The sequence below is a fragment of the Eubalaena glacialis genome, chromosome 2 (assembly GCF_028564815.1).
Source record: "Eubalaena glacialis isolate mEubGla1 chromosome 2, mEubGla1.1.hap2.+ XY, whole genome shotgun sequence".
NCBI classification, from domain to species: domain Eukaryota; kingdom Metazoa; phylum Chordata; class Mammalia; order Artiodactyla; family Balaenidae; genus Eubalaena; species Eubalaena glacialis.
The window spans coordinates 13,571,601-13,592,637 of record NC_083717.1 but is presented as its reverse complement, the minus strand read 5'-3'; the positions used below and the strand labels follow the sequence as shown (position 1 = coordinate 13,592,637).

Sequence of the window (21,037 nt, the reverse complement as noted above, 5' to 3'; positions counted from 1 at the left end):
GAAAGCAAGGCTTTAGTGAAAAGTTCCTTTCTATGGTCTTTCAGGAAAGAAAAGCTCCAACAACTTGCTTTGGACCAAGTTAAAGAGATTATCTCTCTTTTTCTTTACGACTGTGTCTTTCAATGAATTGAAGGATAAGATCAAAGTGCATTCATATTCATGTGAATTATCGCTATTGACTTGAATAATGATGGATTTCATTGTTTTATTTAAACTGAAACCAGAAATGCTGCTGCTTTTGAGTCTACACCCCTAAGGCTGTAGAATTTCTTCTGAGGACCCAAAAGCCAAGCAATTAGGTCTGACAACCACGTCATTTCCATAATGTACTTCCATACAGAGGACTTTTTATTGGAATTGGTTACATTTCTATAGAATCTTACCATGCAATTTTTGACTCCTTTCCAACCTTCTGAACAAAACTCCTAAGTTCAATAAACACTCATCCAAAATACTTGAGTATAAATGATACTGGGAAAATGGAGTGCTGTTTAGAAAGCATCTAGCCGTTCATGAATCAGAAAATTAATGTTACCAGTAATTAACTCAGAAGAGTGTTTTTCCTTTGAACATGATATATTACAGTTTGTTTTCTAGTGTAACTGAAGAAGTCAGTCAGGGTAAGCTTGGGAAAATGTGTTTACCAGCTGTTTCTTTCTAAATATGCCTCATGACAATTATCTTAAAATATATTCATTTGGGTTCTCTTCAAACTATGCCATCATTTTCTAATGAGAAAGAGGTTACGAGATCTGAAGGACTCCACTCACTTTTACTAAATAATCATTCTGCTCAAATTATTCACCAGTTAAAATTATCACTTTGGAGACCACTTCTAAGGAAATTCATTAGAATAAAGTAAGTTTACAACAGAATGATATAAGCAACCTTTAAAATAGGCTTAAGGAAATCCTTTTTCATGAACTTAATATACACAATTCGTATAGGCTCTCTAAACTTAAAGACAGACCTTAGTGCAACCAAGTCTATTATATTATCATGGTCTGCAATGGGTTCTGAGAATACACTTTCCAAGAAAGGTAACTGATATCTTAATTGGTATCAGTCTTAGATGTTTGCCATACGTTTAAAGCATTATGCATAAGCATCATATTAAAAAAAAAAATCAAGGTTTTTCTATCCAGTTGTGCTACCAGAAGTCTCTATCTTAATTGTCCCCATTTGGTGTCCTTAGTATTGCAAGGTAATCTTTAAGCCAAAAGTTTGTAAGTTTGGTTCTCTGGGATTTGACTATAAATATACTGACATTACTTGTATACATCTAATTTTATCTGTAAACTTCCAAGACCTTTACCCTTGACTTATAATCAAAATGATAAGCAATTACGTATTATTTAACCGGGGGGGGGGGGGAAAGCACTCCTAGAATAAAAAGCATTTCTTTACTATTCATTTCCTGTCTTATTAATGGGAAAGGCATTAGTATTTTCTTCATATTGGTAGTCATTAATCTTTTCTTATGTTGTCCATATGAAAGCCTTTATTCTTCGCTTTAAAAAATAAATATGAGGTAACACTGGAGTAGGACGTAAAGTAGTTCAGCTTTAGCAATATTCAGATGTTTCCTCAGAAATACCAAAAGAAAAAAAAAAAGGCAGGAGTTGTGTTGTATAGCTTACTTGCACTAAGGACGATGCAAATCATAGCGCAAGTTATCTCCACTTAAAAAATGGGAAGCTGTGCCACTGAGTCTTCCAAGTCTAGCCTACGTTTTAGCGGAGCTCTCTCTCGGCTCTGATAATCTGTGGGGGGAACCGACGTGCAGGGTGGATAGTCAGCCTGTGCTATTTTTGTGAAAGCAGAAACCTTGAACACCGTCTCTCTGTACTTTTGCAGTATTTCCTACGAGTCAGAGCATACAGTCAATTATTTTTCAGAGTAATCAATGAGCAAGAAGTTTTGGCTTGAGATTTGATGTAGCGAAATGACGTCAAAAATTAAAAAAAAAAAACAAACCAAAAACACGAGGCTCGCACATGCGCAGTGACATGCAGCTTTTTTTTTCTTTCCTTTTTTTAAAGTAAGCTTTGGGCTCCTCACTCAGCTTTTGGGATCCGGCCTGCGCCACCGGGGTCTAGGGAGCTGGGTGATGTAAGGTGGTGTAGGATTCCCCCACCCCACTCCCGACCAAAAGAGTCTGATCCCACTCCCCTGCCAACGGGGCTCTCTTTTTTTTAAGTCTCGGGAGAAGCAAGTCAGGGGAAGCAGGGCCGAACGGAGCGGCCGCCGCGAGCTTTTCTGGCTGCGCAACGCTGCGGGGCCTTTGCTCCCGGGGTTCCAGCTTCCGCCCGCTCCGGGCTCGCCCCTGCGAGTTGGCCACACCATTCCCGGGCCCACGGGTCAGCCGCGCCGCGGGGAGGCTCGGGGCGCGACCCGTCCGCTAGAGCCCGCGCGGCGGTGCGGTGCTTGCTGGAGGCCTGGCCGGGGGAAGCAAAGCGAAAGGACAGAGGCCTTCTTCATCTTGCAACCCGCCCCCAGCAGACGCCGGCTTGCGGCATCTGCGGCCCCTTCCCTCCTGATCCCCAGGCCGGCGACCCGCAGGGCTACGAGCAAGCCGAAGCTGGACCTCCCCCTTCGCTCACACCCGCAGGCCCGCGGCCGCCCCCGGAGGCCCCGCTAGAGGGGGGCCGCCCGCGCGTAGCCTGCGCCACGCTTCCGCACTCTACCCCTCGGGCCGCGCACCCCCGCCTCTTCCTCCCGCCGGCGCTGCCGCCCCCGCGCCTCCTTTTCGGCCCAGCCCAGTGACCCACGGCGGGTGCCTCGCGGGTTTCTGATTCGAACGACGGCCTGACCCCAACCCCAACAGATTCCCGCGCCCCCTCCCCGGTGAGAACTACGCGGAGTCCGCGGAGGTGCCCGCTGGAGTTTGAGAAACTCTGGCCTAAAGGAAAAGCCGAGGACATTGGAGGAGCATCGCGTTCTTCCCTTTTCCTGGGGCCCCGACACCCCGTCCACATTGAACGCAGTTGCCTGCCCGAGGCCAGCGCCGTCGAGGCGGGGACCCCGTGCCCATTGCGCGCGCGGAGACCCGCCTACGTCTAGCTTCGCGGCGTCGGCCCAGAACCTTCCGCTTGCGGCGGGCGGAGTCGCAGCGCAGCCCTGGCGGGACCCGCACATGGAGGATGCGTGAGCCGCGTCCTCCTGGGTCTTGGCCTAGATGCGCGCTTGGTGGGCTCCGGGTTTTTTTTCCTATGTGGCACCTTCCATCTTTTGTCTCTTGCGTCCTGTAGTAATAAAAACGTGGGAAAGGAATAGCACCGACCTTGTCTCAGAGAAGTCCAACAAGGCCAAGATTTTAAAGGGGTGGGGGCCCTGGGGAGCGCTGAGGAGTGGCTGACCGACTTATATGGCAGGGTGCCTAGAGGGTATCTGGTGGTGCGGGGTTTGGGTACAGTCTTAAAGGAAAATTCACATAAGTCTTTAAAAAGAAGATACTCACATAACACACACGCACACCAGGCAGCAATAAATTGGTCTTTATGCATGTCCCATTGCCTTCGAAAATGTTATGCTGTATTTCAGACATTAGAATCATCAATTTTTAGTATCAGTCTTTGGAAGTGGAAAGGATGAGTTCAATCTATGCATCCACTGAATTACTGGAAAAGGAAGCCATGTACAGGTGTATCTTTAGAACTTTGGGGCCAGCAAAATCACTGTCATTTAAACATTTTATTGGCCTTAACACAAAGAAACGTAAAAACTTTAAAGTCTAAAATATAAGTTGACTCTAAAAGGCTTGAAAAGCAAAGAATAGGAAACAAGACACAAACACAACATCAGCATAGAAATGTTAATCTTCTCTTTCTGGATGGAAGTGTCCGAGTCTTTTCTGCTCTGCTGACAAACTTGATGGCACAACCGGTTGGTCTGCTAAAACCCAAATGTAAACTCCTGAGGCTTTTACTCAAAAGAGGAGCAGAGCAACATTTAAGATGTCATATGTTTGCTTTCATCATTATAGGTAATATTTTGAGTCCACTAACTTGGTTATGGGGTATGTAATACCTTTATTTTTCATTCAACTATGTAAATATTAATTTTAGATTTGATGTTGGCAAAATGATTACTGTATTCTTATGACTTGCATAATTACATGCAGTTGCCAAATGAATGCATATTTAAATACTACCATTATGTTTTAATTCTTTGGGGGAGGAGGGAAGGAGATTTCATATCTAGGTAAAAGCTAATTTTTCTTAAAAACAAGACACCTTTTATTAGTTAAGTGATGTTTTAGATATTCTCACCTCTTCCCCTAGGTTATCCTAAGTCCCTCTTCTTTGTTCCCAAGGCACTTAAAGTGCTGAGTGCAGTAGTAGCCCTTAAAACAGGGCAGGCTGCAGTATATGCTTATTTAATGAATTAAACTTTCTTTAGATGTCGATCTCCCACTAGGTTTCATGTCCTAGAAGACAAGCACATTCTGTTTGTAGTAGTGTCTGGCACACACTGATATTTAATGTTTTTGGCTTGGGAGAGGAATATATATACACTTGATTCATTCAACAGCAGTTTTAAAATGTGGATATTAATATCTACTTAGAACATATAAAGCTTTAACTTTTAAAATTCTTCTAGAAGCTGAAGGGAAAGAAAACATGTTTGTTAAAATTAGTAAAATTTCTTTTAGGCATGTGCAGAATATATTCCCATGATAATGGGTTTTTCTGAATTCCCAGAGCAGATTTTTAAAGAGAAACAGAACAGGATTTTTAAACTGGCTTTATAATGTTGTCTTTTTTGAGTCTCATTTTCATAAAAAGATAAATGCAAAAATGAGTTTGAAATTACATGTGATTAGCTTTATACAAAAGGGGACAAAGGCTTCCACACAAATCTTTCTTGGAAACATTTTTGCAAGTTACTCAGATAATAAGTTTCATTCTCAATCAAATGTATAGTTTAATGTGTCAAGTACACTGTATATCTATTAGAGTCAGCTGGTACTTTAAGAAGAGTAATCTTAAATAGCACCTTTTCTTCCTTTTTTGTTTTTAATTGACATATCCCTTTGAATAGTTTTCTTTCTCACTGCTTAACTGTTAGAGGTGTGTACGTCATCTTGGGGTATTCAACTAGCTTTGTAAAACAGAATGGTATTTTATTTTATAGTTAGTAAGTTGAAAAGTGAGTCAGAAAATATAGATTGGCTTTGTCAGTAAAAGTAATCTTTCAGTTTTGGCATATCTTATATTTGAATTACTAACAATTCATTTATGTTTTACAATTAATCTGTTACAGTTCTCCATTAAATTTTAAGGATTTTAAAAAAGAAAGCTAGAATAAAGAGCAAAGATCTAGTTTCTTTAGTATGTCCAGTTTCAGATATAAAGTAGGAATTCTATATTGTGTTTCATCAGGAACAATACAGTTTAACCCACAGACACTGTTAATGACAAATACTCAGAATCTATAGTTAAAAATAATTTATATACCACTTGAACTTAAGTTTTCAAACTTTGCAAGGTTCCGTAAGTAGACTGTTATGTTTATAGGTTTAGCCTTTTTTTCACTATTGAGCTCTTACCTCAACACGTTTCAAGTAGAAAATACATAGTAAAAAGAATTACTAAAAATGGCAGCTGTAGTCACTTCGGAGTTTGAATTGTTAAAGGACTGAAACCAAATATGGACCCTTTTAGTTTTAAGGGGATTTCTTTTTTCACAATGCAACAAGGAACTGAAAATAAAATTACAGTGAAGGTGTATTTGCCATTTTAATTATTTGTTCAACTTGTCCCTCCCCCCCAATCTCTAAATTAGTACACACACAAACTTTAATTCTAAAGGACCTGTTTCCTTAGGGAAATGTGGAGATCACTGTTAAACTTTATGCCTCAGAGTTAAGTAAAGGGATTGTGGGTATCATTGGCTTCTGAACTCCGGAGCAAAAGACATGCACCTGTTCTGGGGGTGGTAGGGACCCGGCTGTAAGTATTTAACATACTTACTCCTCTCTCTGATTGCTAGTCCATTCCACAACTATTTGGGGCTTCACAAAATACCAGGACTTTATCAGAGAGCTCAAGTCAGAGTGAGATTTGAAAGATTATTATATAGGACTCACCCCAGCTAAGTTTGCATGATCCCTTCTATTAAAGAAGAGATATCAAGAGGTTTCCTGTCTTGGCACTACTCAGCAGCAGCTGTGACTATCTGCTCACTTGACATCTGGCGAAATTGTAGTTTCTGATGGAGGAACATTTAAAGTTGACACCTGTCACTGAAACATTTGGTATACAGTTTTCAGACAAACTAGAAACCAGTGATAGACTACCGAACTTTTGTCAAATGAAACCGGGTAAAGAATTAAAGTTATGTCAGCAAGGGAAGTCTGGTTAAGATAATTTAAATCAAGACTTTCCAGGTAAAGATTCTCTCAGTTTCTTTTGGAAATGTCCTTCAACAGAATGAAGCCTAAATTTAAAAGACAAAGACAACATGTTTAAAAATCACATAAAAGTGAGGAAACAGCAAAGTTGGTAGTAATTTGGAGAAAGTCAAGGAAGACAGGACGTTTATCATATTGTTTCCTCGTCTGCTTTTCTCACTGAATCTCTAGGAGTGCTTATTAAATGTTTTCAATACAGTATAATTAAGTGTATGAACATAGTTGTCTTGACCCTCCAGGAATCCTGAAACCTGAAATGCCGGGTATATAAAAGCTGGACTAAAGGGGAAAACATCTGACTTTAAGGTTGTACTGACAGTAATGTATTTATCAGATTACACAGTGTCCTATGTGAGATTTTTCTCGACCGTCGAAGCCCAGGCGACTCCATCGCAGCACTTTGCTTGTCTCGCCGCACTTGGACCGGGTTCCTGGGTGCGTGGGGCTCCCTCCGGGTTCGGTCTGTGAAACTCCCTGACCTCCTGGCGGACGCCTGTGCCCATAGGGTGTGACCCTCGACGGCGCACGGCTCCCCCGGCCGCCGGGCGAGCTCCGCACGTCGGGGGAGTCGCGCAGGCTGAGCTCCCTGGTGGACGCCAACCGCGCACGGAGCGCCCGAGCACCGCGCCCTGACGTCACGCCCGGGACCGCCGTTGCCGCGAGAGGGCCGCGTTCCGGTTCCGGTCGGTTGCCCGGGAGACGCGGGTACACAGAGAGACCTGGCTCCCGTCGGAGTCCGAGCGGTCGCCGCGGTCGCCCCCTCCGCGGACTCGCAGGCCGGGCGCGGACGAGCCGGGCGCCGCCGAGCTGGTGGCGAGGACGCCATGAGTCAGAGGCAGGTGCTGCAAGGTAGGTCCGGGCGCCCCGACGGGGGACGGCGGGGCCCGGGGGCCGCGGGCGGCGCGCTCCAGCGTGTCTCTCCCCGCAGTGTTCGAGCAGTACCAGAAAGCCCGGACCCAATTCGTGCAGATGGTGGCGGAGCTGGCGACCAGACCGCAGAACATCGAGACGCTGCAAAACGCGGGTGAGCCCTCACCTCGCACTCGCGTCGCCCCGCGCCCCGGCCCCGCGTCCCTTGCTGCCCCGGCTTCGCCCCGCACCTCCATTCCTAGTCTCCCTGGGTCCTTGGCCCTGCCTCGCCCCTCACCCCGTATCCCTGGCCCCTCGTCGCCCAGTGTCCCCTGGCTTCGCCTCGCCCCGGGTCCCCGTCGCCCCGCTCCCCAGCCGGCTGAGCTGTTGGGGAGCGGCAGGATGGGGACGGGAGGACAGCGTCCCTAAACTCCTCCAACCCACCGCGGAGGCTGTAGAAGCGTTCGGTCTCTTCAGCGGGTCAGGTTTCCAGATTTGTGTGAGAGGGACCCGACGTCCCTATTTCCATCTTTATCGCAACCAAGCACATGTCAGGTTGTCTGAGTCTACCCTAATCAGACCCATTTTATCCGGATGCCCTGCCTTTGATCACCTTCGACTTGACTTTCTCACACCAAAAGAATTCCAGAGCAGTTGACCCGTTATTTCTTGTCTTGCATTAGCGAAAGAGCAAAGATATGCTTGAATATTTTCCGAGAGATTCCAAGTAGGCAAAGACCTAGCTTTGAGAAATCCTTATGGTGCTCTTATTACACGTCTCGATCCGAACTCATGTAGACTCTACAGGGAGAGGAAGAGTGTGTGCCTGTGTGTGTGATTTGCTTCTTATCTTTTAACATAAACAGAGAAGAAAATGGTGGTACACCCCCCCCCGTCTTTGTCTCTGTCTCTGTCTCTGTCTCTGATTAAGGATGATTCCACCACCATCTGAAGGTAGAATTTTATTGCTGCTGTGTCATGAGAAATCTTCAATTTATGGGATGTGATCTTTAAAACTCATTAAATTAACACGGATTTGAAGAAAATTCAGAACATATTTTCAGGGCTAGAATGTTTAGACATAATGTTTACTCTGGGTTTCTTTGAGGGGAATTACTACTGCACCTAGCTGGCAATTTCTTTTGTCACTGGGAGGGATTCTGGTGTTTATTATTGCATGTTTTTATTTTGGGAGGCGGATGTATTTAGAATAGGGAAAGTGTATTTTGTAATCATTTTAAAAAACTTAATTTTGAGATAATTGTAGATTTACATGCTGTGGTAAGAAATAATATAGAGAGCTAATGTACCTCAAAACTGTAGTATATCACAACCAGAATATTGACATTGATAAAAATCATCAGTTTCTTTTTCAGTTTTCCTTGTACTTTAAGTGTATGTGTGTGTTTAGTTCTATACAATTTTATACCGTGTGTATCCATCACCACTGTTGTCAAGATACTACTTTCATCACCACAAGGATCCCTTGTGATGCCTTTTTATAGCCACACCTACCTCCCTCTTGTTCCTAACCCTGGGCAACCACTAATCTGTTCTCCATTTTGAAAATTTCAAAGTTGATAGTCTTTTGCTCTACAGTTGTTTCATGTGAATTCGTCTTCTTTCTTCTGCACGTGTGTGTGTGCTTGTGTGCATGCACATATACTCCTCGAAGTGCCCAGAACAGTGCTGGACACACAGTGTTTCATATGTACTGACCATGTTAACTTCATTAGAGCATATTACATTTTTTGAATGCGCTTATTTTTGGATTTTTTTTCCCTTTCAGTCCTACTCAGTGGCCTTCGTGAATGGACACTTGCTATTTACAAATATTTAATTTTCTGGACAGTATGTATACAGCTAAACTAAAACATGATTTCTTAAAAAGGGAAAATGATTGACATTCTTTTATAAATTTGATACTGAAATATGGATGTACAGATAACTTAAGATACAGAATATCATGTTTTAGTGTAATAGTGACAGATTATCTCTTCCCATAAGTATACAATGTAGAATATATTGTGGAATTTAATCAATCCAAACAGGCTAAGTCATCACCAAAGTATAAGTGACTTAGATACGGCATTCTTAAATAGCAACCTATTTCCACTTACGGTCTGGCTTATGAAGGAATGGAATACAAAAGGAATATAACTTAATGTTTTGAAGTTATCTGCACTTGACTAATATCTTGATGGAATGGTAAGATTTTTCTTTCCCCTGAGGAACTTATTTTAATGTATTTCACGTTATCTAAATTCAACTTAAGCACCCCTTTAATAACTTTAAATAGGGACAGATGAGTATTCCAATATATTTATTCTTTTAATTTAAAAAAACCCTGTAAGCTTTGTTATGAAAACTTCTCTTAATAGTCAACCATTTAAATGATTTATTTTTAAAACATCACCATGGATTTAAAAATGCTTTTGAATGAGCCACAATATTTGTACATAAAGTATATATTTTGATCAAGCTTTTTTTTTTTTTTTTTTTCAGTCAAGTGACTTCATTTTGGTAGCATAAGATACCAGTGCATTTTATTCCTGACTTTGACATACTGTCTGCATACCTGGGAGGGTTTTGTTTTATTTTCCCACTTGTCTCCCCTAATAAACTGTTTAAATAAATATGTATCATGGATCCAAAATAATGTGAAAAAAAGTTTCCATATAGGTATCATGATAAATCAGTAGTTCACTGGTTTAGAATTTTTAAATTCATTCAGTGTGAAAGGAATCTTAAAGGTAAAAGTTATCAATGAAGTTTTATTTCATTTAAAATCTCTGATCTTTCTCATTGTGTTTTTGATGTGCTAATGAGAGAATCTGCTCTATTAAATATGTCCAAAGTAATTATAAAACAGTGTTGCAAGATATCTTCTTCAGAGTATTTGGACAAAAATAAGTTTGAGTTCCAATCAAAATTGTTACTAGAAAGAACTGTGTACAATGTGTCTATAACCTAGAGTTTTTTTTTTTCCTCATTGAGATTTTGTTCCTTCTAAATCAAAAGGACATACATGAAAAGATTAAAAAGTTTAATGTTTGTTATAAAATCTCTTTATGCTCCCTCAAACCCTGTATGTTTGGGCCATTACATCTTGCAGCTATTTAAAAATGAATTTGGATACTTCCCCTCTTTGAATAATAACACATGACTTCAATGGTAGTGATAATACATCGTTGTACCAATTGTGGAATTTCAGCAATTGGTGGTGGTTGTTTAATTATAAAATATAAGAAAGGTGTTTTGTGGTATATTGGAGTACCAGGCCACTCTTTGGTTGTTTAGAAGGTCTTTTAAAATAAGCCAATAAAAGCCCGAAGAACATGACTTTTAAACTGCTTAGCTGCACGAAATAAACTTCTTCTGAAGCAGCTATTTATATAAGAAAAGTGGGGGTAAAGTTTAAAATAATACTTTGTAATATTTTGCTTGTAACCTATATATAGGCAAACAGTAAACATGGCAAATCATAGTTATGCACATTTTCAGAAGAGTAAGAATAGAAAAGTTTGCCTATCTCTTTAAATATGCACCTGTATGAAGCTAATTTGCAAATTGAGGCAATTTATTTGGTTCATAATTCAAGAAAATAAGTAATATATGTTGACATAAAATGATTTTAAATTGCATGTGTCTTGGGCAGGGGGAAAATCTTCATATTAATGATCTAGAACTTCAATTTGCTATGAGAAGGAAAAGCCTGTAGTAAACATTTATAATGTATTTAAATCACATCCTGGGAGGTACATGTACAATACCATGATTCTCCTACAAAAACTGTTGTTCCAAAGGATATTAGAACTGAAAAGATAATTAGTAAAGCAACTTCAGAAAACTTAACCAATTATGCCCTTTAAATTTGATGTATTTGCCAATATAAAAGGAGTCTTATAGTTCTGAATGTACGATAATTAACTCAAAGCACTGACTTTTTTTTTTAAGGATAGGGTAGGGATAGAGGGCTTTTTTTTTCTTTCTTTCTTTCTTTTTCATATACTTAAGTGGAAAATGTTCCAGGGAACTATAAAAATTCTGAATTTTTATGCACCTACCAATATGTCCTAAAAACAAGATTTTTCAGAATTTTATTCTGTGTCCCAAATCGTTGTTCCTACATGGACATTTATCTGTTTTGTTATCTAAGCATTGGTACATAAGTAGAAAATAATGCAACCAGGGCTGGGATCTCACTGTTTTCTTAGGAAAAGTTTGATGACTAAAAAGAAAAATCCAAGCTGTAGATAAACCTGTAAGAGTGGGTTTTTGAAATGGCAGATTGTGGGGTTACATTTTAATGTCACAGATTAAATGTTTTTGAAAAGTTATTTAAGTGTTTCCTAAAAGCACTTTACATTTGTTGAATGTTTTTTCAAGACCTTTGCTCCTCTGACTACTAGAACCTTTTCCTACACTTCTTTGCCTGATTAATTCCTACTCATTCTTTATGGCTCTGTTTAGATGTTGATTCCTCAGGAAAACCTTCCTTGAGCCCTCCCAGCAGGTTGAGTTTATTGATTTATCTTTCCCTGCTTCTAATGTTTCTCTTTCATAGTCCTTATCACAACTGTAATGGTTTAGTTTCTGCTTTCTCTACCAGATGTAAATTTCATGCCTAGCATAATGCTTAGCATAGAGCAGATGTTCAACATGTTTAAATAGAATGAAGGAAGGAGTAATTATTTTTCTAAGTGTTTTCACATCTCTTAGAAGATTAGATTCTTATAACAGCTCAGGTAAGTAGAGTAGGTATCTTCTTCACTGTGGTTAAAGCCCAAAGATTGGATAATTGCCCTCATCACAAAGTGAGTTAGTGGCCAAACTGGGACTAGGACCTTTTTCTTAATTGCTGTCTGACCTTGTGCTCTGTGTTACCTCAGAGGTATCAGGAAACTATTCCTAGATGTTCTAGGAGTTCCAGATAAACCTCAGTGTTAACTGTTAAAACAAGTCATCTATTTAGGCCTTTAGGTACCAATGACTGTCCAGTAATTGTGCATAACTGCTTTTGAGGTCTCGTTGAGGACCATTATGGGATCTTGAGTGGAGGCCCAAATGCAGAGGACTAACTTTAATTGGTAAATACCTGGAGGTTTGAGGGAGTGGAAGTTGTATTTAGGGCTTAAACTGGCCTCAGAGCTCTAGAAGACTTTTTGGTTTCCTCTGGCTTCTAAGGAAAGTCTTATCAAACCGGAAGCTCTTTAAAATCACCTGGGGAAAGTGTGTAATCCACTGGAAGTTGAGAACCAATAGAGTACTTGAGAGAGTTGTTGGATTGAGACCTCCTGTTATCAGGAAGAGTGCCCAGGAGACTTCCTCAGGGCCCAGGGAGGCCAGCTGCCCTGTGATTGACTGCCTGCTCTCCTGGGTTTTTTGAGAACATTTGAGGTAGAGTACAGTGAAGAGGGAGGCCCTTGATATTTGTTGGTTGGTTGATGTGAGTGTATACTCAACACTTCCCTTTGTTCTTTATTTAATCACACTTGGTGTGAAGGGCTTTTCTTCCATGTTCATTGGGGGCAGAACTTTGGGATTTCTACTGAGTAGATTTACTGGCCCTAGGAGAAATCCAGGGCCATACCTTGAGAAAACAAATTGGCCTTGTCTTGTAGTGGGTGGAATGGCCCATTCGAACACAAGTCAGACTTCCCTAATTTTCAAAGTGAAGTATTGGTTTTGCCATACACCCCAGTTTTCTATTATAAGGGTGGCTCAATTTTAAATTTATTGTTTATTCAAGTTCTGTTAAAAAATCTAGGTGAAAACAAATGATATTTGTGCTTGTGTATGTGTGCATGTGTCTCCAAAGGAAATGATCTCTCTCCACTTTTCCATATATTCTAAGTTGTATCTCTGTGTCAAGTTAGAATCACTATTATATTATGTAAGTAAACTAGATTACATTAGTTTTCTATAAAAATGTCTTTGTAGAATTAGTCTAATAATTCTAAAAGTCCCTCTTTTTTTTTTTTTGAGGGCTTATTTAAAAATAGTTACTTAGACTTTCCCATAACTTTAAAAACCTATCATTGAAGATGTCCATTTTGCTGCTAAATTTTTTAATACAAAGATATACTCTTTTATTCAACCAATCTTTTATTAACTATTATGTTTCAAGCCAGGCCTAGGTATGATTTCAGGAAAAAAAAATTTGTTCCTGCTTCCTTTTATTTCACAAAGTGGTTCTCGTTCTACTTTTGCTGCCACAAAACTCAGTGCTATGTTCAGAGTTCAGCTGTAGCAACTATCACTATATTTCTGATTTAAAAAATAACCAGCCCCCGTCTCCACTCCATGGCTCTTAATTATTATCTTTGTATCCATATCTTTTAGAGTAAACTATCTCAAAAAAAAGTAAACTAGGTAGAGTATGATTAAAGCAAAGAATTTCATCTGAAGATAGATTTTTGAGCTGATTGCCTTTCAAAAGTTTCTTCTTCAAATATTACCCATGAAACCTCTTGGAGCAGACAGTCCTTTTAGAACTGTCCTCTTTATTCTCTATACTGACCCCATTCCTAAACATTCCAATCTTCTCCAGGAGGATGGGTGTAATAGGTATATATTGTAAAAGAGAAAACACATTGACAGAAGAAGACAGAACTAATTTAAAATTTGCAGCTCTCTAGAAGACTTTAAATTAAAATAGAATTATATGTATGTGGGGTGGTTTTAGGTGAGGGGATAGTTTAAATTACCCATTTAAGTTCCTTAAAACTTTATGAATTTATAATAATGACACTTATGTACCTGCGTGTACCTAAAAAAAGAACTATGAACACATGTTATCCATTTTGGTATTTTAACTAAAATTTACCTAAAAGGAGAAAATTGCACATTAATTTTCAGAGTTTGTTCGTTCATCATTCAACAAACATTTACTGAGTGTCCAAGTGCCAGATGCATGCTTAGATGCTGATCATGCAAAAATAGAAGGCATAGACTCTGCCCTTAAGGAGCTTATTTGCTAATGGAGAGATATATAAATACATACTTTTTGATAAGTGTCTGATATATAGACATATGGAACACATATGAAGGGTAACATAACCAAGTTTTAGGAATGAGGGGTGCTGGTCATGGGAGGCTTTTAGGAGGAGGTGTTATCTGTGCTGAATTTCTTAGGAGTTAGCTAGACGAAGAAATGGGAGAGGAGAACTGCATTTGGGTAGAGGGAACATTATGTGTAAAGGCAAATAGGCAAGAGAAAAGATGGTACTTGATAGAAAAGGCAGATGTTTAGGTATGGCTGGAACTTCTTGGGTTAATAGGACAAGAGAGAGGCAAGTCAGTGGCTGGAGAGGAAAACAGCCCTAATTATGAAGGACCTCATCTGAAGTTTGGATTTATCCTAAAATTGATAGAAAGCCATTGAAAAGTTTTAACTAGAGGGATGGAGGGATTCATTTGTGTTCTAGGGAGATGATTTTCACAGCAGTGTGGAGAATAGATTGGAGGGGATGGAAACAGGATTGGGAAGACCAGGTATCCATTTTTGCTATAGCAGTCATGCTGGATAAGAGATCTGCCGGACTTGTGACTTAGTAGAAGGGGGCTGGCAGGGGCAGGTGAGGGGAGAGAGGAGTTCAAAATGACTCCAAGGAAAACTCTAATTTGAAAAGATACATGTACCCTAGTGTTCATAGCAGCATTATTCACAATAGCCAACACATAGAAGCAACCTAAATGTCCATAGACAGATGAATGGATAAAGAAGATGTGGTATATATATACAATGGAATATTACTCAGGCATAAAAAAAGAATGAAATAATGCCATTTGCAGCAACATGGATGGACCTGGAGATTATCATACTAAGTGAAGTAAGCCAGACAGAAAGACAAATACCATATGATACCACTTATATGTGGAATCTAAAATATGATACAAATGAACTCATTTACCAAACTACAAAACAGAAACAGACTCACAGACATAGGAAACAAATTTATGGTTACCAAAGAGGAAAGAGGGTGGAGGAGGGATAAATTAGGAGTTTGGGATTAACAGATACAAACTACTATATATAAAATAGATAAACAACAAGGTCCTACTGTATAGCACGGGGATACACACACACACACACACACAAACACATATCTGAATCACTTTGCTGTATACTAGAAACTAACACGACATTATAAATTAAGTATAGTTCAATAAAATTGTTTTTAAAAATTGTTACAGCCCTTCAACTGGCAGAGGGTCCAGTACAACATAGGCACTCAATAAATGTTGAAACAGCTTTGGAATGGCAAACTTATTGCCTGATGAAAGGCAGTCCTTCATGCTTTCACAATAAAATGACTTTTAGAAAGCAACAAAGAAACAAACAAAATAATGCCAAGGCTTCTGGTTACTTAGGCAAATTAGCACTCTTCATTAATGGAGAAGGGATACAAACAGCACAGGGAAATGGAGATTTCACTCTGTAACAGTGCTGAGGTTGAAGTGTGTCTGGGAGATCTATGTGCCAGTGACTCTGGTAAGCAGTTTGGATAGATAGGGCTCTGGGGCTCAGGAGAGACATCTGAAATGAAAATAAAGGCTTGGATATGTGGAACTTACATGTTCATTTGAAAACTATGTTAAAAGCCCATTTTATATTTCTTCACGTAACTATAAACACGTAAGTTCTAATGATTTTTATCTGAAGTGTCATGTAAATTGAACTTGCCATAACTTTTATGCTCTACATCCTCACTCAGTATAAATCTCACATATAGACGGTGGTGGCAGTGACCTAGTCAAGAGTCACAGTTGCACTGGACAAATCAATGGAATTTAGGTTTAATACAGTAATCATGGAAGAGACACAGTAATGTTAATGGCAGAATCATGTGAATTCAACAGATGGTATGCATTCTAAACCTAGCACAGAAGCCAGTTTTCATTGGTAAATGGGCTGACTGACATTGGAGAAATAGGAGGGCATAGACTCCCGAGCTATAAATAGCATCTACCTACTAGGATTGTAATGAGGATTAATGGGTTAATATTTGTAGATTTTTTTAGAGGAGTGCCTGGTGATGCTCTAGAAGTATATGTTAAATAAGTGAATACATACTGTGCTTCCTTGCCCTCTTAGAAGAGTTGCTGGCTGCCAGTGAGAGGGTCAGTGATCTCTGTCTCATCTTCCTCTCACCCCTCCCCACTCAACAGTGACATGTCAGGTGTGGTAGTCCTTCACTCACAAATGACTGAATTGACAGTGAATCACCAAACAAAATTCAGAGGATACTACAGTTAATGAGAATAAATTTAAAAGGAGAAAATATATTACTCTTGATCATAAGAGTTTCTTGAATCATTTATGATTACAATTGAATTGTATGTAAAAAAGACTATATATACATTTTGTGATTCATTCTGACCATTTAAATAAATTATAAGGCTCTTTGTGTGTTGTAAGGGATATAACACCTAAAATCATAATTGACTTTATAGTTATGGCAGTGAAAAAGTGTTTCACAGAAAGCAAGACAAATAGATATGTGATACCAAAATTTACTAATTCTTAATCAAATGAAGGGATAGTGGCCAGAGGTATATAATCATAGAGGATGAAAGAAATCAAATCAAGGCCTGAAAATTCTTCTCTAAAGAAAAGCAAGGGAGGAACACAAATATTTTCAAGTGAAAAATGACCAGTGAAGGAAAACGAGAACATGCTTTAAAACTCATCAGTGTCATAAAACTTGCTTCAGTAAAAATATAGACATGTAAATGTAATAACTTGTTATAGAAATAAAAAAACTAAAATCAGAGTAAAGCTGATGAGTGTAATTGGAATTACTCTGTGATAGGAGAGTAGGTAGTGCTTGTAATAGTAAAAATCCAAGTGGATAGTGGTCTCTAGAGTCAAGACCACAAAGTGTTTCAGTAAGAGTTAGATGTGCGTTCAGAACTGTGCTAGGTAATTTGAGAAATAGAAGAAAAGTGTAAAACATAAGCACTGCTCTAGAGATGTTCATTATTATACTGAGGAGGTAAGATATTTATTCACATAAAATAGAGAACCACGTAAATATCAAGGATGGCTACTGTGCTTTGCACAACTTCGGGAGTGCCATTTATATCATGATCTATGTGAATGGCATCCCCTGGATTTGTGCAGTATGCAGCCAGCCCAGCCATACATGGTGGGCCTGGGAATTATTCAGAGTCTTCATTTTCATTTATTTACTTCCCTGAGAATGAGTAGTGCAAACAATAAAGCTCCCCATAGCTTCCCATTTCTCTTAGAACAACATCACAGAAATCTTCATTTAACCTATAGCTAAATTTATCTGGCCCCAACCAACGTCTCCAGCTTTACCCCTTGCCGCGTCACCCCTCCCACTTTACATTTCAGACCAGTATAGATTTATCATGGCTTCTTCAACAGTCTGCAACAATCATGCATCCCTTGTCCAAGCCAGAAACTGGGAAGTATCGGTGATTCCTCCGTCTTCTTCACAATAATCAGTTTGTCTTTTAAATATCTCCTTAGACCTTTCACTTTTCTCTTTCCCTTTTGCCATTACTATACTCCAGGCTATCTTCACATCTGGCCTAGGTTCCTATAATAGCTTCCTAAGTGGTCTTCTCTCTTTTCATCCTTTCTCCCCAGTGTAATCAGAGTGGTCCTTCTTTACAAAGTGCAAATCTGATCTGTCACTGCACTGACATTAATGCTCAGATTAAATTTAGAATACTTAAAACAGTTCATTGGACCCTTCAGGACTTTTGTCTCTGTTAATCTCAGCCTTCTTTCTCCAACTCCTCTCTCCTCTCTTGTACTAAAGTCAAACTGTATTCTCAGTTTTGTCATCATATCAAACTCTTTTTGGTTCTGAGCTTCATTTATACAGTTTCTTCTGGTTGGAGTTCTCTCCAGTCCCTACACCTTCAATTTTTTCAGCAGACAATCTGCCTGAGAGCCTTCAGATCTCAATTTAGATGTCAGTTAGCCTTTGCACCTTCCCTCTGTCCCTCAAAGCCTGGGTTAGATGCTCTACTGTGTTTTTGCAAGGCATCCTCTACTCCTTTAGTTGCACACATCATAATGTGTTGTTTATCTCTCATGACCCCTTTATGAGTTCCTTGAGGTCAGGGACAATTGTGTTTTAACACCTTGTAGATTCTTAATATTTCTTAAATGAATGGTGAATGAGCTATTCATTCCATAGTGTTTCTAAAATACATCATAGAAAAGGCTCAATTTGTGGGGCCGTGCGACCTTAAATATTTCTCCATTACAGTGTAAGGTACTGATTGATTAATGAGTCATCTTTGTTAATAATAATAAAATGTTGATGAAAAATATGGTCAACATAGGGAATTGATTCCTTTAGAGCACTTTTATTTATCAAGCATCCAACTGGTGTTTATTTTGTCCTAGCTAATCTTCCTAGCACTTTAGAAATTTTAGCTCATTTTAATTCTCACAACAGCTTTATAAGGTGGTCCTAGAATTTGTCACCATTTTACGAATGAGGAAACTGAGACACAGATGGTTAAGTAATCTTGCTGAGGCCCCACAGCCAGGAAGTGGCAGAGCCCAGATTTGAACCCAAACAATCTCCCTCCAGATACATGCTATTAACCGCCTCAGTCTGTTGTCTCTCAGCATAGGCAGTCATGTACCAAGTAGGGCAAGGTTCCTTCTATTTCTAAAGCACGAAGTTTCTTTCATATTTTAATTGGGCCCCAACAGAATGCCTGAGTAATGTTGATGGTTAAGGGTGAATCCTTTGCTGAGTATTGGTTAACTGTATGCAGAAATCACTTCTTCCAAAACTTGAATGAACTGTAGTAGCAGTTTCATAGTAAATGGATACATGGAAAGTAGTTTTAGATTAAAATAAAACATATTGTTTGAGTTTAAAATTTTAAAGCTTTGTAAAATTTGTAACAAATATTTAACATATTTTATGTTTGTGATAATTTTGAATAAAATTGGAAAGTAAAAAATATTCATTTTAAGTCTAAAAAAACAAGGAGGGCCCTCAAAGTACACTATCAAGAGAGTGAAAAGACAGCTCACAGAATGGGAGAAAATGTTTGCAAAGCATATATTTGATAAGAGCTTAATATTTAGAATATATAAAGAACTATAACCACCACCAACGAAATATCCACTTCAAAGATGTGCAGAAGATTTAAATCAATTATATTTCTTCAAAGAAGATAAACAAATAGACAATAAACACGTGAAAAGTAGCTCAATATCACTAGTCATTGGAAAATGCAAATCAAACCATAGTGAGATACCCCTTCACACCCCTTCAGGATGGCTGTTATAAACAACAACAAAATATTGGTGAGGATGTGGGGAAATTGGAACTCTTGTAATTTGCTGGTGGGAATGTAAAAGGGTGCCATCACTGTGGAAACAGTTTGGTGGTTCCTCAAAAAGTTAAGCATAGAATTATCATTTAGTCCAGCAATTCCACTCCCAGGTATATACTCAAAAGAATTGAAAGCAGGGACTCAAATGGATTCGTGTACACCACTGTTCACAGCAGCATTATTCACAATAACCTAAAGGTGGAAACAACCCAAATGTCCATCAACACATGAATAGACAAACAAAATGTATATATATACAATGGAATATTATTCTGTCTTAAAAAGGAATGAAATTTTGATACATGCTGCAATACAGATGACCCTTAAAAACATTTTGCTAAGTGAAAGAAGCCAGATGAAAAAGGATAAATGTTGTATGATTCCACTTATATGAAGTATCTAAAATAGGCAAAATAATAGAGAGAAAACAGAATAGAAACTATCACAGGCTGGGGGTAGGGGGAAATGGGGAGTTATTGTTTAATTGGTATAGAGTGTCTGTTAGGAATGATGAATAAGTTCTGGAAATGACAGTAGTGATGGTTGCACAACATTATGACTGTACTTAATGCCACTGAATTGTACACTTTAAATGGTTAAAGTGATCAATTTAATGCTATGTATATTTTACCACAATTAAAACAAAACAAAACAAAACAAAAAAGTAACCAGGGCAACCAGAAATCTTTACTATGACTTAAATGAACCCAAAGAATTGTTTTTAGTGGAACAAAGTTGAGATGTTAAATATCTTTATAAAACACCTCAGATTGAAGTAATATCTATATAAATTATACACATGTAATATGAGAATGAGTGGGGTTTTTTTTTGTCTTTAGAAATGTTTGACCTTTTTTTCCTGACTTACATATGCAATTGGCATGCAAAATTAAAGTGATTAGGCCTATGTTGTATTAAAAGGAATTAAGGGAAAGAGTTGTGATTATTTTGAGGCTATTCTATAATCTCTTCCACTAGATTATTAGTTTTTTGAGAGCATGAACTGCCTCTACTCATGTATGAGGTCCTATTTCTTGCCACTCGGTAAACCTTGATCTATTTTTTGAATGAATGATGGTGGGTAGGATTAGCGAGGTTGTTTTTATTTTTGTTTTTTGCAAAACTGGATTACAATGTAAGTATTAGAAGCAGTGTCTCCAGTATGGCACTGGAACAAGAAATACAGAAAAGAAACTCAAAGCTATAAAGTTGGGGGTGGGGAAGATTGTAAAGATTTAGCCTGTAGGTTAAATTTCAGAAACATTTTCACACCATTTAATCAATTTATATAGAGAAAACAGAATTGTTTTATAGATATTAGAGTATAATACAGGAATAATTTTTACTATTAGACATAATATTGGGTTGGCCAAAAAGTTTGTTTGGGTTTTTCTGTAAGATGTTATGGAAAAACCCAAACGAACTTTT

General features: G+C 38.8%; 1 protein-coding gene across 1 annotated transcript in view; it reads left to right on the top strand.

Moving 5' to 3' along the window:
• The first annotated feature begins 7,239 nt into the window (after window positions 1-7,239).
• The window catches only part of SPAG6 (sperm associated antigen 6), a 72,268-nt gene continuing 58,470 nt past the window's right edge, over window positions 7,240-21,037 (top strand). Inside the window, exons 1-2 of the mRNA XM_061181593.1 lie at window positions 7,240-7,264; window positions 7,344-7,439. Of these exons, the coding sequence (XP_061037576.1) occupies window positions 7,240-7,264; window positions 7,344-7,439 (121 nt within the window). The remainder of the gene's footprint in view (window positions 7,265-7,343; window positions 7,440-21,037) is intronic.